At 43.5% G+C, this 18,662-nt stretch overlaps 1 protein-coding gene across 1 annotated transcript in view; it reads left to right on the top strand.

Moving 5' to 3' along the window:
• Positions 1-18,662, top strand: part of LOC120027734 (SH3 and PX domain-containing protein 2A-like) — a 121,248-nt gene that overhangs the window by 1,735 nt on the left and 100,851 nt on the right. Inside the window, exon 2 of the mRNA XM_038972739.1 lies at positions 9,208-9,288. Within this exon, the coding sequence (XP_038828667.1) occupies positions 9,208-9,288 (81 nt within the window). The remainder of the gene's footprint in view (positions 1-9,207; positions 9,289-18,662) is intronic.

The raw sequence follows: 18,662 nt of genomic DNA, 5'->3' as shown, positions 1-18,662 counted from the left end.
TGTATGTGTGTGTGTGAGAGAGAGAGCGAGAGAGAAAGATTCTGTCCCTCCACCAATCTCAACACTCTGTTTGTGAAAACAGCTGGAAACGCTTATCCTATGAGGAGAGAGAGAGAGAGAGAGAGAGAGAGAGAGAGAGAGAGAGAGAGAGAGAGAGAGAGAGAGAGAGAGAAAGAGAGAGAAAGAGAGAGAAAGAGAGAGAGAGAGAGAGAGAGAGAGAGAGAGAGAGAGAGAGAGAGAGAGAGAGAGAGAGAGAGAGAGACACACACACACACACACACACACATACACACATACACACATACACACATACACACACACACACACAAGTCTTTGTCAGGGGTGAAGTGGTCATTTGACCCAGGGGGACACATCTGCTGAGACACAGAAAATATTACAACACCGCTTCTTTCTTGTTCAGGTGAGATGAGTGTTTAAAGAGCTGGTAGCAATCCAGCAGTATTTGCTTTTCAAATGAAGCCACCGCTACTCAATCAAGCCAACAACACTTGGAAACCTTTTGGGCGTCCCTTTAGTCAGAACCAGCCATGCTAGTTGTTGTTCAGCATCGTAAAACAGCCCTTCAGGGGGTTGTTTCCTACTTGAATATTTATTGAGTCATCAAAAACAGAATGATGACCTGAGTGAAAAGGTCTCTGTTTTCAAATGGTTACTGCTCACTGAGAGAATCACATTCAAGGGTTTTTATTAGGCCGGGCTTTTAGGCTTGGCCCGTTGTTTTCCTCAGTTTGACGACGATAGGGTCCAGCAGGAAAGAGAGCGGTGTCTGTATGTGTGTGAGTCAGGGTGCTGTGCTGACGTCTGTCGTCAGTGAAGTCATTGTACTCTGTTCACACAGGCTCGCCCCGTCACTGAACAAGAGGCCTTGGAAGTGTGTGTATGGTGAAGGAGTGTGTGTGTGCGTTACATTTGATTGTGTGTGCCATTTTATCTATCCTCTCTTCTAGCTCGAAATGAGAACTCATACAAGCTCACATCTCAATCTTGTTTTATGCAAACAGTTGGTAAAATTTGAACAGAGCGTGGAAAAAGTTCCTTTCATTACTCATCCCCCTGATCTGGAATTCCCTCCAAGCCAACATGAAACTACAGGACCTGGTGTCCCTGGAGGAGTTCAAAGGGCAAATAGATGAACAGGTTGTTGAGACATGTAGTTGTTTCTGTCACTAGTTTGCGTTGCCTTGTAAGGAAGCATGTGGTTTTGAATCACACACACATACATCTACTGTTTGTTTGCTGTTGTATTTGTGCTGTTGCCAGTGTCTTCTGTCTGTGTTGTCCGTTTTGTACTACATAGTCTTGAACCATGTTTTATCCCCTGTCCCCACATGAAGCGTTCTGCCTCTTCAGGCCGTCATTGTATACTGACCCAAAAAATAAACGCAACATGTAAAGTGTTGGCCCCATGTTTCGTGAGCCAAAATAAAAGGTCCCAGAAATGTCCATGAACACAAAAAGCTTATTTCTCTAAAATGTAGTGCACAAATGTGTTTACATCCCTGTTAGTGAGCATTTCTGCTTTGCCAAGATAATCCATCCACCTGACAGGTGTGGCATATCAAGAAGCTGATTAAACAGCATGATTATTACACAGGTGCACCTTGTGCTGGGGACAATAACAGTCCACTCTGAAATGTGCAGTTTTGTTACACAACACAATGCCACAGATGTCTCATGTTTTGAGGGATCGTGCAATTGGCATGCTGACTGCAGGTATGCCCACCATAGCTGTTGCCGGAGAATTGAATGGTCTGAAACAAAGCTGTAAATGTCCCAGTTCTTCCATAGCCTGCATCACCAGACATGCCACCCATTGAGCATGTTTGGGATGCTCTGGAAGGATGAATACGACAGCGTGTTCCAGTTCTGCCAGTATCCAGCAATTTCGCACAGCCATTGAAGACAACGTTCCACAGGCCACAATTAACAGCCTGATAAACTCTATGCAAGCAGATGTGTTGCGCTGCATGAGGCAAATGGTTGTCACACCAGATACTAACTGGTTTTCTGATCCATGCCCCCAGTTTTTTTTAAGGTATCTGTGACCAACAAATCCATATCTGTATTCTCAGTTATATGAAATCCATAGATTAGGGCATAATGAATTTATTTCAATTGACTGATTTCCTTATATGAACTGTAACACAGTAAAATCTTTGAAATTGTTGCGTTTTGCATTTATAATTTTGTTCAGTATAAATAAGAATGTGTCATTAATTGACTTGCTTGGTTAAATAAATGTTAAATAAATCAAATAGAAAGGAGGGATTAGTGGATGTTATTACTGGAGCCCTGAACACATGTTGCTGAATGTCTCAACTACAGACAGATGCTGTCTAGTCACTTTGGAGAACTTTATTTGTCTGGAACAGTGAACAGAAAGTCTTCTTCAGCCTAAGTCTGTATGATTACTATAAAACTATCAGATTATTACAAGATGGGATGTGTATTAGGCAACACGTCTTAATCATCACCAACATGTACAAACATTATTATTATTTTTTTTTTTTACAATATAAAATATGTACTGTAGCACATCCCATTCGTTTGATATCCAGTAAACCACATGAAATATTGCCTCTGGCTCCATGTTATTTCTGTATGTCGACACATTCAGGAATCACGATGCGAAGACGGACAACATGTGTGGGCAATATGTGGCTCTTGCAATGGTAGCCCTTGCCCTTACCGTGAGAAATTGGCCGTACAGTATACTGCAACTGTACCTCACTGTGTGTGTAGTCGAGCAATGTGGCGATTTCAAAGTGAGGCCTCTAGGATTGCGTAACCGTGCTGTACTGATTAAAACAGGATACAATGAACAACTCTATGTGAATCGTTCTACTGTACATGACACGACTGAAAGCAGAGAGTGAGAGAGGTAAGGGGAGAGAGAGAGGAGGAAATGACAGCTGAATGGACACTTTTCCGCTTTTTCCTTATCCCTCTCAGAAAAACTTCTGTTTGCCTGGTCCAGGCCTGCACTTCCTGTTTCCTGTTGGCTGCTGCACTCTTAGAAAAAAGGGTTCCAAAAGGGTCCTTTGGCTGTCCCCATAGGAGAACCCTTTTTGGTTCCAGATAGAACCCTTTTGGGTTCCAGGTGGGACCCTTTTGGGTGCCATTTAGAACCTTCTGTGGAAAGGGTTCTACATGGAACCACAAAGAGATTTACATTGAACCAAAACGGGTTCTTCAAAGGGTTATCCTATGGGGACAGCTGAAGAACCCTTTTAGGTTCTAGATGGCACCTTTTTTTCTAAGAGTGTGGTTAGGGAGAGGAAGAGAGAGAGAAAGGAGGCCTGCGCTTCCTATGCCCTGGGTAGAGAAGGTAGAGAGAGGCGAAGGGCGTGAAAAACTGGAAGTGACCACAGTTTTAGGAGGGGTGGTTGGGTTGGTGGGCGATCAAGGGCAGTATATTGGCAGAGCTATTGCAAACCTGTATTAAAGGGGTTTTCCACCATAGAGCCACTGCCAAACCAAAGCCCTTGCTCTAGTTAAAGTTAGACTTAGATGGCAGGCTGGTTGTTTTAGTTTTCTTGGTACAGTATGACCTGGTGAACGAGAAGCGGAGACACACACACACATGGACCACACAGGAAGCTGCTGAGTGAGGCTTATAATAATTTCTGGAATGGCGTGAATGAAACAGAATGAGATACCGTTCCATTCACTCCATTCCAGACATTATGAGACCCCCTCAGCAGCCTCCTGTCGTCCACTTGTGTGGATCTCCTCTTCTCATGTGCTTGTTGAGTTCGATACCAGTCCATTTATGCTGTTACCATGAGCCCGTCCTCCCCAGTTAAGGTGCCACAGACACACATGCGCACGTCTTCAAGCTGTCTTGTCGTCCGTAACCTCTTTTCACCTGTTCTTTTAATAAATCTGTCTCTATTAGCTTAGTTGTGGTTACTATGGAAAGTGGATTTCCCTTTAGATCTATTCTCAAGCGAATAGTTTTTCCATCCTTGTACTTCATTCAATCCCCACGCATAATCCATATAAAAGTCATCTGGCTGGCAGTATGTAATGCATTTCTGTTTTAGACGTTAGGTTAAGTATAGTGTTTTAGGCGGGGTTCGGTGTAATTTTGTGGCTAGGCCCACAGCCTATGCTCCACCAAGCCCTCCGCTCAGCCTCCCTCACTCTTAAACTGGGAAACTGGGAAACGCAAGGGTTCTACAGAGACAGTAAGTCATTTTCTCCATTCGTAGACATAAACTATTATAGTTTGGTTTATTCAGAGTCCTACACTGTGGTTGCTAGTCACTACATGTGGTGGGAAAAGGTGAGTAATTTGTGAAAAGCTGAATAAAAGCTGTCAAACAATAACTAAGCTAATCATAGCTGTGTAGCCTATGATTCACGGTTGATTCATGGAAATAACCAGAGATCTAATTTGCTCTTATTCGTCTTTCTCCGAAATGCCGGACATGAATGAGACGTTTGTCTCCCAAGCTAAAACCATTTGCATCACAGCAAGAGATGATGACGAACAAGGGCTTTCTCTTGCTAGATCTGGGACACTGGGTGTCTGGGACACAAACTTGGTTGATTCATTTGTATTTGTACATGCATGTACTTTCCCTCTTTGTTTTTGAATGTATCATCAAACCCCTTTGGCTGTTGACATGAGTGCAGAAGAATAGAAAATCATAAAAATTGAATAGACAGAATAGAATATATCGTTGCTGTATTTCCTTTGGTTGCTGATGTCACGGGGTATCCAGAGAGTAATGCATGTAATTAGATTGTAATAAACTATTATAAATACTTAAAATAACATTAATGAACTGAATCACCATTTATAGCCAAACGAATTACCTTAACCTCCTATTTATATGATATATTATGTAGTCTGCTACAGTAATTTACGATTTAGGTTGGGTCCATTGTTTCCATAAATCTCACCCACCCATCTAGCTGTTAAATGTTGCCAAACCAAGAAGTGGGTCTGATGGTAACAGCTGATCTTTAGAAGCTACGGCTAGCGTGCCAGCCAGTACAGGTTTACGACTGGATTGCCAGAGTGAAGGAAATGTTTAATAGTGTTAAGTCTGGGTTCTCTGTGTACTGTAAGTACAAATCAATAACATTTTTATTTGTCACATGCACCGAATACAACAGGTATTTCACCTTACAGTGAAATGCTTACTTACAAGCCCTTAACCAACAATGCAGTTTTAAGAAAAATACAAAAAATAAATGAATACATGTAACAAATAATTAAAAAGCAGCCGTAAAATAACAATAGCGAGGCTATATACAGGGGGTACCGGTTAGTCAAGGTAATTGAGGTAATATGTACATGTAGGTAGAGTTATAAAAGTGACTATGCATAGATAATAACAGAGAGTAGCAGCAGCATAAAAGGGGGGCATTGCAAATAGTCTGGTTAACCATTTGATGAGATGTTCAGGAATCTTATGGCTTGGGGGAAGAAGCTGTTTAGAAGTGTCTTGGACCTAGACTTGGCGCTCCGGTACCGCTTGCCGTGTGGTAGCAGAGAGAACAGTCTATGACTAGGGTGGCTGGGGTCTTTGACAATTTTTAGGGCCTTCCTCTGACACCGCCTGGTGTAGAGGTACTGGATGGCAGGAAGCTTAGCCCCAGTGATGTACTGGACCGTACGCACTACCCTCTGTAGTGCCTTGGTCGAAGGCCGAGAAGTTGCCATACCAGGCGGTGATGGAAGCATGCTCTCGATGGTGCAGTTGGTTTTGTCGTGTCCTCTTCATGACTGTCTTGGTGTGCTTGGGACATGTTAGTTTGTTGGTAATGTGGACACCAAGGAACTACAGTGTAGTAGAATAGAGGGTGTAATGCAGTAAAGGTAATGTATAAACTTATTTATAAATGTTGTAAACTTTTTGTTTTGTCTACATTGTCTCTTTTGTTTTCTGTTTTGAAATTGCAACATTGTTTGATTTGCCCAGTCATGCATACTATTGAAGAATGTCTAACCGTATGGCAAGGCCAGGATTTTATCTTGACTTGAACGATGCAGCAACACTTGACTACACACCATCTGGGATTCCATCAGCACACCTTCTGTTGCTGTGAAGACAACTCACTCTTATAACGCTGTGTTGTTCAAATGTGTTAAACCTGTGTAACATTAGAAAACAAATCTAACTCCCTCTAACTGACAATTAGTGAGTAACTTTATGTGTGTGTGTGTGTTTGGTCCCCTAAAATAATGATTCAGAGTGTTTTGGCTGTGTGGACCATCAGGCGCTCACGACTGGCTGTACTTGAACCATGAGTCAACCTGCAATGCATCGACATGCTATTTTAAAACGTTGCTGGAATTTTTTACCATCATCTGATAGTCGATTGGAAAAAAAAACTTTTCAAGCTATCAAACAGCACTATTCTTCACAGTCAATCCTATGTCAATCCAGAAATATAATTGAGGTGACACCTACAGTATAGGTTTGTTTTGCTTTCAGGTAGTGATGGGCTGTACTAGGCTGTTAACTCACATTCAATCCCATTCACTGCCTGAGGGATGATATAGTCTATTTTAGGTTGGACGAGGCCATTAGGTTTAAGCTTGGTATTTTGGGCGTGGGTTGTGTGTGGTGTGGATAGACTAGTTCTGTTTTTCATTGTGGTTCCTATGAGGACAGATCCATCTGTTCTGCTGGTTGGGATGGGATCGTTATAACTAAGTTCGTGTCTCCCTCCCTCCCTCCCTCCCTCTGTTGGCACATCCCAGAGAGGTTTTGCTCCACGGTCAAATTAAGCGGCCAAGTGGCATCGGGTGGTGGAGGAGGGAGGAGGACAACATGCCTTTCAGGTCAAAAGCATTTATAGAACAACACACCCACTCTCTGGAAGTCAGGGCAAGCCCACACACACTTGCTTGAGGTGGACACACACACACACACACACGCACACACACACACACACACACAGACACACACACACACACACACACACACACACACACACACACACACACACACACACACACACACACACACACACACACACACACACACACACACACACACACACACACACACTTGAGAGGTATTTGGCACACACACACACACACACACACACACACACACACACACACACACACACACACACACACACACACACACACACACACACACACACACACACACACACACACACACACACACACACACACACACACACACACACAGACTTGAGAGGTATTTGGCACACACACCATGCAGCATGCAGCTCTTCCAGACCCTCCAAGGGAAATGGTGTCAGATAAAGTCCATATCTATGTGGATTGCTATGCACTAACACTTTCTTCATTCATCTAACCTCCCTTAGTTTTGGCTTTCCGGTTTGATTCATTACGTAGTTTCTTGTTAGTTCTGTTTGGTGATGTATAGTGTTTCTGATAAAGGATAGTCTACTTCACTGAAGGTGGAACACAACATGTGAAGTACTTACAGAATAACTTAACTGTCTGACTACAGACTCTGTAAAGACTCCAGTAAATAAATTCACCAACCCTCCAGCACCACTGACTTTGGCAGCAGCAATACAAATCAAGCCAAGCCATTGAAAGAGTGAAGTTCTATGGAGTCACTAACGCATCATTAGCTAGCATAGCATAGCATGGCAGACTTCAAGTGGACATTGCCATAGGAGTCGCTAACAGGTCATTAGCATAACATAACAGACTTCAAGTGGCTTTGATTTTAGCATAACATTTCCATGGGAGTGAAAAGGCGAGTGCTGGAGCCCCTACTCTCTAACACAATACAAATCAAACCAAGCCGTTGACACTAACCCTATGGAGTCACTATCAAGTCATTAGCTTAGCATTAGCATGACATACTTCCATTGGCTTGGATGTTAGCGTAACATTTCCATGGGTGAGAATTGTGAAAACACTAGCGTTGGAAGCTAGCCAGCAATAGCTGGTGTCATTCCAGCAGCAACAAGGCCTTTTAACACAGAGCTTTGTTCTTGGAAGAGTATTTTGTTTCAAGTGGCTGATTCTCTTACGTCAGGTCTCTTTTGTTTGGGCTAATTCTTCTAAGGCTAGCTGTTATGACTGTTCTTGGCAGGTTGCTGCAGGGACCAGTGTGTAAAATGTATTAGGATGAGGGTTAGCTGTGCTAGTAGGCCAGGGAATTAGGGAAACACTTGTGTCTGACACATCACAAAGGGAACTTGATTTTCAATGGCCAACATATCATGAGGTGATTTTCATCTATAGGCACAGTGAAGATGGCAATATTTCATGAGGTGAATTGTTCCTATATTGACAAGTCGACGACATTTAGTTCTCACACACAAACCATAGGCCTACACAGTGCTGTAGCTTCATTTAGCCTATTTGGTTGGCTGACAAAATCTTATTTGATTGTCAATTATTTGACAATGGCTGTTTTTGATAGCAATCTTTGCCCCGATTTTGAGTAAACGCCAGATGTGAACATGTTTGACATGCTTTTTGATTGGAAACTCTATGAACTTAAACAAATTGTGTGTTTTTGTAGTAGAGATTGGGCTGAGAACAATGAAGCCAAAGGGCCAATGGTTTAGGTTTGTGACCTAACCTCAATGTCCTCAGTACTATAGCATATTAGAACTGTGAAAGGCTATGTTCAGTAGCAGTTAGCCTTGATTTTAACAGTCACGTTTCAAACGTATGTTTGTTGCTTGCTATTTTGTGACTTCAAATAGCCATTTCACCAGATATCCTACTGTATATTGGCACAACACTTCCTCTGTAGATATCCATCATAAACCCGAGGTCCAACCCATTCAACCCTCCTTACTGACCTCTCTTAGGGGAATTTTCCAGACTCCTTGATATCTTTCCTATGTTCCGGTATGTTAGATTAAAGCGGAGATGATATCAGCATCAATTACATTACCAACCCTCCGGGTCTGGAACATAACGGTCGGTTTCTATACGTCATCTATCATATAAATATAGTTACTGGAAGGAACAAAGCCCCATCCACTTGAATGGGAATGGCTGTTGTAATTGTAACTCGTGGCTGGGGCAGGAAATGCAGAGGGTCAATGTGTAGAGAAGGTGAATGAGATCACCATAATGTTCCCCCGCTTTTACGCCTTGACAGATATATGTGCGTGTCATTGACCTTTGAAGTGCAGGGGTTGTTGCCTTGGTATGCCGGGTCTACAGTGTTAACCATGCGCTTTCTCTCATTGCAGGTGTATCTCATCAATGTCACATACTCTGACAACACCTCCCACATAATCTACAGGAGATACAGCAAATTCTTTGACCTTCAGGTAATGTTGACTCTCTCCTACACTTTTTAAATTTGACCTTTATTTAACTAGGCAAGTCAGTTAAGAACAAATTCTTATTTTCAATGACGGCCTAGGAACAGTGGGTTAACTGCCTGTTCAGGGGCAGAACGACAGATTTGTACCTTGTCAGCTCGGGGATTTGAACTTGCAACCTTTCGGTTACTAGTCCCACGCTCTAACCACTAGGCTACCCTGCCGCCCCAATCCACTCTTCAGTGGATATATGTATTTCTATCCAAACATCTAGTGTTATTGAGACAGAATCATAGCAGATCAGAACTTCTATTTTTCTATCTCAAAATTGTATGCTTTCACTGTCCCTTTATACTCCAAGCGTTGTGAGGGATTATTCTGTAAAAACATGTCTGCACTACTATTCTCCACACATGGTTGAGTCAATGAATCAATGTGAGTTTTAGTAATTGGTCTGGGAGTGGGGGAGAGGTACGGTCTGTATCTCTTGTAGCCTCAGAGACGCAGTAGTGCTACAACACGTACGCACGCACACACACACACACACACACACACACACACACACACACACACACACACACACACACACACACACACACACACACACACACACACACACACACACACACACATCTCATCTCTGCCTTGGCCCCAAAACGCCAAGGAGCTGACAGGCTGTTATATAGTAATTTAATGTACTGTAGCATGTTTTATAGCGGCCTGCCGAGGGACTCTCAGGTGATGTGCGCGTGTGTGTGTGGTGACTGTTGGAGCGTTTCACATATAAGCTTACATGACTCTTGTGTTTAACATGACAAAACTACCCTTCAGTTTAGACCTGTATTTTCTTTGGAATGGGAGCTGGGCTGCTGCAGTAAAAACCCTGCAGGTTGAGGTGTGTGTGTGTGTGTGTGTGTGTATATATGTATATACACTCTCTACACCCCTGCTCTTTACAAGCTGATAGGCAGAGTAGCAGCATAGGTCTTGGGGTCTCTCGGTCATTCTGGTCAATATAAAAGAGCCATACATAGAGAAAGACTTGGGTTGATCTCAATAGCCTTAGTGTGCAGCCTGACAGGAAATTATCTTTCAATCAGGGGAGGAAGGTTCCGACCCTCAAAGGTCCCATTGATAACCAGTGGGTGCAATGGAATATAGCCTCCCCCTTGGAAGTAATTACTCCCAATGTGTAATAAAGCAAAGGTAGAATAATAAAAAGGGTTGACTGAGGAAGTTTGTATCTTGGTTCCACTGCTGAAATGTAGGCTATGAGGAGATATAGGTGAGCGCACACACACACACACACACACACACACACACACACACACACACACACACACACACACACACACACACACACACACACACACACACACACACACACACACACACACACACACACACACACACACACACACACACACACACACACACACACACACACAGAGGAGGGGTTCAAATTGCTGCTTGGGAGCTAATGGCCTCTAATGGGTTGTGGATGGTTTCACACAGAACCACTCAGTCACCAACAGAAAGATTGATTTTGTTAGCTTTTCTGATTGAGAAGGGCAGAGGTCCTCAGACTCGGTGAAGAGGCCAAACGTCCCCTAGACTAAGAAAGCAGCATTCACAACCAAATGCATTTATTTATTTATTCAGCATTTATTTATGCAGGTTTGTCTCACTGACATACTATGTTTTGCAAGAGAGACCTGTTAAAACCTTGATATTGGCTAATAATGACTCGTTTTCAGTCCAGCACATCTGGCAATGCAACTGTTAATATAGCTGGCTTTGAGGATCTCTTCATGTCGTTGATAGACACAAGAGTAGGGCAAGTTGCCCCTAACCACTAGTCCAGGGTCAGATGTTTCTTTAAATCCTCCTGAAGGTTAGATGTTTGGGATGTGATACTCTGATCCTAGATCTGTGGTTAATTAAGGGCAAAGCTTCCACCTCAAAGCTGAGACACACGGCTGTAGTCAGAGAGACTACCATTGGCAACAACCATTAGTCTTCTCTTAATACCCTCACACAAGGGGATGTTATTAACTATTAACTAAGCCCTTATGCCAGGAGAAAGGATATACACTGGAAACGTCTGTCTTTCATCTCTCCGTCTCTTTCATTCGTCTGTTCCATCCCTGGGCAGCACCTCTCTATATCCACAGGCAGAAGCTGCACAACTGTTATTCACAACGGCTGACGTAATGGTTTTAGAGGACGGGAGCTAGTTGACTTTGTCCCGATGGCACAGATGGTTACAGTGTGGTGTGGAGAAGGCCCCTGCTGTGGGTTCAGTTCCAGCTACTGTGAGGGTGGAGAGTTCCAAGCCGTGTAGGTAGACAAAAGCACCAGAAGTAGTTAGCACTCTGTACACGTGTAGAATATCCCATGACCTTTGACCTCTGACCTCTCTTTAAGGTTAAGGTTTTTGTGTATTGGTGACACAGGACCAATGTGTAGCATAAATAAAGATATTTGGCCTCGGTTGAATGAGTAAGGTAATACAACCCTTAATTGCATTTAGAGTACACTGTAATGTGTTTTCTAACTCAGTGAGTTTATGAATGCATTAAGGCACTGGTAACAGGATATACACTGCTCAAAAAAATAAAGGGAACACTTAAACAACACAATGTAACTCCAAGTCAATCACACTTCTGTGAAATCAAACTGTCCACTTAGGAAGCAACACTGATTGACAATAAATTGCACATGCTGTTGTGCAAATGGAATAGACAAAAGGTGGAAATTATAGGCAATTAGCAAGACACCCCCAATAAAGGAGTGATTCTGCAGGTGGTGACCACAGACCACTTCTCAGTTCCTATGCTTCCTGGCTGATGTTTTGGTCACTTTTGAATGCTGGCGGTGCTCTCTCTCTAGTGGTAGCATGAGACGGAGTCTACAACCCACACAAGTGGCTCAGGTAGTGCAGCTCATCCAGGATGGCACATCAATGCGAGCTGTGGCAAGAAGGTTTGCTGTGTCTGTCAGCGTAATGTCCAGAGCATGGAGGCGCTACCAGGAGACAGGCCAGTACATCAGGAGACGTGGAGGAGGCCGTAGGAGGGCAACAACCCAGCAGCAGGACCGCTACCTCCGCCTTTGTGCAAGGAGTAGCACTGCCAGAGCCCTGCAAAATGACCTCCAGCAGGCCACAAATGTGCATGTGTCTGCTCAAACGGTCAGAAACAGACTCCATGAGGGTGGTATGAGGGCCCGACGTCCACAGGTGGGGGTTGTGCTTACAGCCCAACACCGTGCAGGACGTTTGGCATTTGCCAGAGAACACCAATATTGGCAAATTCGCCACTGGCGCCCTGTGCTCTTCACAGATGACAGCAGGTTCACACTGAGCACATGAGCACATGTGACAGACGTGACAGAGTCTGGAGACGCCGTGGAGAACGTTCTGCTGCCTGCAACATCCTCCAGCATGACCGGTTTGGCGGTGGGTCAGTCATGGTGTGGGGTGGCATTTCTTTGTGGGGCCGCACAGCCCTCCATGTGCTCGCCAGAGGTAGCCTGACTGCCATTAGGTACCGAGATGAGATCCTCAGACCCCTTGTGAGACCATATGCTGACACATGCACATTTGTGGCCTGCTGGAGGTCATTTTGCAGGGCTCTGGCAGTGCTCCGCCTTGCACAAAGGCGGAGGTAGCGGTCCTGCTGCTGGGTTGTTGCCCTCCTACGGCCTCCTCCACGTCTCCTGATGTACTGGCCTGTCTCCTGGTAGCGCCTCCATGCTCTGGACACTACGCTGACAGACACAGCAAACCTTCTTGCCACAGCTCGCATTGATGTGCCATCCTGGATGAGCTGCACTACCTGAGCCACTTGTGTGGGTTGTAGACTCCGTCTCATGCTACCACTAGAGTGAGAGCACCGCCAGCATTCAAAAGTGACCAAAACATCAGCCAGGAAGCATAGGAACTGAGAAGTGGTCTGTGGTCACCACCTGCAGAATCACTCCTTTATTGGGGGTGTCTTGCTAATTGCCTATAATTTCCACCTTTTGTCTATTCCATTTGCACAACAGCATGTGAAATGTATTGTCAATCAGTGTTGCTTCCTAAGTGGACAGTTTGATTTCACAGAAGTGTGATTGACTTGGAATTACATTGTGTTGTTTAAGTGTTCCCTTTATTTTTTTGAGCAGTGTATATTAGTGCTAGTGGGTGCCCACTGTAGTCTTTGTGTGTGTGTGTGTGTGTGTGTGTGTGTGTGTGTGTGTGTGTGTGTGTGTGTGTGTTTTGCCAATGCAGAGAAGAAGCTATTAACTGGTAATAGAGAGACTTTTCATTTCAAGTGATACTAGAATCTCACAACAGGGAACCATCTCCTACTTTAATCATTTGGATTATTTCCCCCCAATTTCTCAGCTTCAATGAAAGGGTTGGTCATTTTTGACAGGGCAGAGGAGGGTAGTCTCTCTCTTTCTTTCTTTAATTCCCTCTCCTCTCCTCTCCTCTCCTCTCCTCTCCTCTCCTCTCCTCTCCTCTCCTCTCCTCTCCTCTCCTCTCCTCTCCTCTCCTCTCCTCTCCTCTCCTCTCCTCTCCTCTCCTCTCCTCTCCTCTCCTCTCCTCTCCTCTCTCTCTCTCTCTCTCTCTCTCTCTCTCTCTCTCTCTCTCTCTCTCTCTCTCTCTCTCTCTCTCTCTCTCTCTCTCTCTCTCTCTCTCTCTCTCTCTCTCTCTCTCTGTCCTTCTCTCTCTTTTATTTATCTCGCTCTCTCGCTTTCTCTCGCTCTCTCGCTTTCTCTCAATTTCTCTCTCTCTCTCTATCACTCTCTCCCTCTTCTCTTGCTCGCCCTCTCTCTCGCTTTCTCACTCTGGCTCTCTCGCTTTCTTTCTCTTTTATTTATCTCTCTCTCTCTCAATTTAAGGGGTTTATTGGCATGGGAAACATATGTTTACATTGCCAAAGCAAGTGAAATAGATAATCAACAAAAGTGAAATAAACAATAAAAAATTAAAAGTTAACATAACACTCACAAAAGTTCCAAAAGCATAAAGACGTTTCAAATGTCAAAGTCTATATACAGTGTTGCAACAATGTGCAAATAGTGTGCAATGTGCAAATGTGCAAACAAAATAACATAAATATGGGTTGTATTTACATTGGTGTTTGTTCTTCACTGGTTGCCCTTTTCTTGTGGCAACAGGTCACAAATCTTACTGCTGTGATGACACACTGTGGTATTTCACCCAATAGATATGGGAGTTTATACAAATTGGATTTGTTTTTGAATTCTTTGTGGATCTGTGTAATCTGAGGGAAATTGTGTTTCTAATATGGTCATACATTTGGCAGGAGGTTAGGAAGTGCAGCTCAGTTTCCACCTCATTTTGTAGCCTGTCTTCTCTTGAGAGCCAGGTCTACCTACAGTGGCCTTTCTCAATAGCAAGGTCTGTACATGGTCAAAGGTTTCCTTAATTTTGGGTCAGTCACAGTGGGCAGGTATTCTGCCACTGTGTTCACTCTGTTTAGGGCCAAAAAGCATTCTAGTTTGCTCTGTTTTTTTGTTAATTATTTTCTAATGTTTCAAGTAATTATTTTTTTGTTTTCTCATGATTTGGTTGGGTCTAGTTGTGTTGCTGTCCTGGGGCTCTGTGGGGTCTGTTTGTGTTTGTGAACAGAGCCCCAGGACCAGCTTGCTTAGGGGACTCTTCTCCAGGTTCATCTCTCTGTATGTGATGACTTTGTTATGGAAGGTCTGGGAATCGCTTCCTTTTAGGTGGTTGTAGAATTGAACGCCTCTTTTCTGGATTTTGATAATTAGCGGGTATCGGCCTAATTCTGCTCTGCATGCATTATTTGGTGTTTTACGTTGTACACAGAGTCTTTTTAGCCAGATCCTAATTGGTGTGTCGAATTTTATGTTCCTTTTGATGGCATAGAAGGCCCTTCTTGCCTTGTCTCTCAGATCGTTCACAGATTTTTGGAAGTTACCTTTCTCTCTCTCACTCTCTTTCTCTCTCTCTCCTTATTTCTCTCACTCTCTTTCTTTCTTTCTCTCTCTCTCTCTTAATTTCTCTTTCTATCTCCTTCTTTGTCTCTGTCTTTTCTCTGTTGTTCCTCATCAGTAGTTCAGTTTGGGTTACGTGAGGCCAGAATTGAAAGATTTTTCTCTCACTTCACCTGAGAAGTGGACAGGCCCTATCTAACAACAGGGCACGGGCCCTATCTAACAACAGGGCACGGGCCCTATCTAACAACAGGGCACGGCCCTATCTAACAACAGGGCACGGGATAGAAAGAGAGGGATGAGATTAGGTGGAAGGAAAGAAAGAAAGGAAGAGGGACTGTTGTGTGGGGAGTGTGAATGAAACGACACAATCAGTGCCAAGAGGAAGAAAATACTTTTTTCTGAAAAAACACACTCACTCCCACACTTTGTACTTACCTCAGCTTGACTTGATATATATAGAGTAAAAACTTCTAACTACTTAATATGTAGTGTAAATAAGTCCCCTCTAGTCTGTGGAAAATTGTACCTTCCATTGCTCTCAAACTCATTTCTTGTCACGAACGTCGTCAGGGAAATGACCGGACCAAGGTGCAGCGTGGTGAGCGTACATTTTTCTTTATTAAGAATGTCGCCAACAAAACAAGAAACACCAAAAACGAACATGAAGCTTACTAGGGCTATACAGGCCACTAACAAAGACAACTACCCACAACTAAGGTGGCAAAACAGGCTGCCTAAGTATGATTCCCAATCAGAGACAACGATAGACAGCTGCCTCTGATTGGGAACCACACTCGGCCAAACACACAGAAATACAAAACATAGAATGCCCACCCCACATCACACCCTGACCTAACCAAATAGAGAAATAAAACGGCTCTCTAAGGTCAGGGCGTGACATTTCTGTACCTTCCCACATCCTGTTGATTACAAAACAACTCATCCTAGTCATTAACACTAGTCAGGCACATGACTGGACCGTCCTGGCTTGTCTACAGTCACGTTAATATAGTGACTCTCCACTTATGTTTCAGTTATGACCAGTTAGTCAACTATTTTGTTTCCAGGCGTCTGAAAGGAAACCAGTTGGAACAGGAACTAAGTTTGCTCATGGGCACTGGGAAGGCCAAAGACATTGATGGGAGCTTCTATTGCTTCTTATACCAGCTTTATAGTAATAGTGACACTGAAAACCCCTTTAATCCAGCATAGATCTTCAACATATCAAAACTCGCAAGTTTTAGTTTAGGTTGTGATTAGTAAGTGGAGTTTTTCCCAGTTAGGAAAAAGTCCCTTCCTTAATGATGAGTAGCCTTGTCATTTGAGGAACCTCTGAGGCATCTGCGAACGGGCCTGTGTCCTTCAGTCTGGCACAAGGCTGGTCTTTTTTAAAAGCCTTCTTCTGAAGGAGGGAACTAACAGACTGACTGATGTTTTTATGAGGCTCTCCTCCGGTTTTGTATTCCTCTCCACATCCCTCTCATTCCCTCTGTTTCGCAAGTCTCTCTGACTGACCATGGCTTCTGACGGAATATTTAGGTTTCGGGGAATGTTAATGCCAGGATTGAAGTTTGAAAAATCTTTCTCAGTTGAATATTTGAGATTGTACATTGATAAAAACATATGGATATTCACATATTTTGCCTTGCATTCCACTTACGTAGTCAAATTCCACTTGCATAGTTGATATATTTGATGCCCTTTGAATAACATTCACAAAAGCCTACTGTATAGCCAGAACCAAGGCAGCCCGTATTCAATTCAACTCCGCTCAGTAAATTATACAGTATCCCTCTGCCAGAGCTTTCAAAATGAAGGTCGCCCAAAGTAGAATCCCTTAAGCTCGGACCGAGGACTGTTTGATTGAAACACATCTCGACCACACAGCATTATTGATATGCCATCTCCAAGGATGGATGGCTGAATAGCTTCAGTGCCCTCGGCCCCCTCGTTCCTCTCGGCCCTCTCGTCCTTGTGGGTGTTCTTTGGATGTTCTGTACTGCACTGCTGCGCTAGGCAAGGCAAGGCTAGGCTATAAGGGTTCCCATTGTCTGGGGTCAGGAATAAAGGACTACTTTATGAGCCCAGAGTGGAGAAAGAGGGAGGGAGGGAGAGAGAGAGGGAGACAGGGAGATAAAGCGAGATGGAGAGGGATCAAATCGAATTGTGTTTGTGACATGCTTCGTAAACAGCGGCTGTAGGCTGACAGTGAAATTCTTGCGTACGCGGTCCTTTCCCAACAATGCAGAGTTAAAGATAAAAAATAAAAAAGGAAATAGAAATAGTGACCCTAAAAACACTGTGAATAACGAATAACAATAATGAGTAAAACGAACAAATCAAATCACATTTTATTGGTCACATACACATGGTCAGCAGATGTTAATGCGAGTGTAGTGAAATGCTTGTGCTTCTAGTTCCGACAGTGCAGTAATGTCTAACAATTAATATAACAATTCCCCAACAACTACCTAATACACACAAATCTAAAGGGATGGAATAAGAATATGTACATATAAATATATAAACATGACTATATACAGGGAGTACCAGAACCGAGTCACTGTGCAGGGGTATGAGGTAATTGAGGTAGCTACAGTTGAAGTCGGAAGTTTACATACACTTAGGTTGGAGTCATTAAGACTCGTTTTTCAACCACTCCACAAATTTCTTGTTAACAAACTATAGTTTTGGCAAGTCGGTTAGGACATCTACTTTGTGCATGACACAAGTAATTTTTCCAAGTATTGTTCACAGACAGATTATTTCCCTTATAATTCACTGTATCACAATTCCAGTGGGTCAGACATTTACATACACTAAGGTGACTCTGCCTTTAAACAGCTTGGAAAATTCCAGAAAATGTTGTCATGGCTTTAGAAGCTTCTGATAGGCTAATTGACATAATTTGAGTCAATTGGAGGTGTACCTGTGGATGTATTTCAAGGCCTACCTTCAAACTCAGTGCCTCTTTTCTTGACATCATGGGAAAATCCAAAGAAATAAGCCAAGACCTCAGAAAAAAAATTGTAGACCTCCACTAGTCTTGTACATCCTTGGGAGCAATTTCCAAATGACTGAAGGTACCACGTTCATCTGTACAAACAATAGTACGCAAGTACAAACGCCATGGGACCACGAGGCCGTCATACCCCTCAGGAAGGAGATGCATTCTGTCTCCTAGAGATGAACGTACTTTGGTGCGAAAAGTGCAAATCAATCCCAGAACAACAGCAAATGACCTTGTGAAGATGCTGGAGGAAACAGGTACAAAAGTATATTTATCCACAGTAAAACGAGTCCTATATCGACATTACCTGAAAGGCTGCTCAGCAAGGAAGAAGCCACTGCTCCAAAAGCCAGACTATGGATTGCAACTGCAAATGGAGACAAAGATCATA

Source organism: Salvelinus namaycush, chromosome 2, assembly GCF_016432855.1.
Source record: "Salvelinus namaycush isolate Seneca chromosome 2, SaNama_1.0, whole genome shotgun sequence".
In the NCBI taxonomy this organism is placed as follows: Eukaryota; Metazoa; Chordata; class Actinopteri; order Salmoniformes; family Salmonidae; genus Salvelinus; species Salvelinus namaycush.
This window is presented reverse-complemented; position numbering and strand designations above follow the sequence as displayed.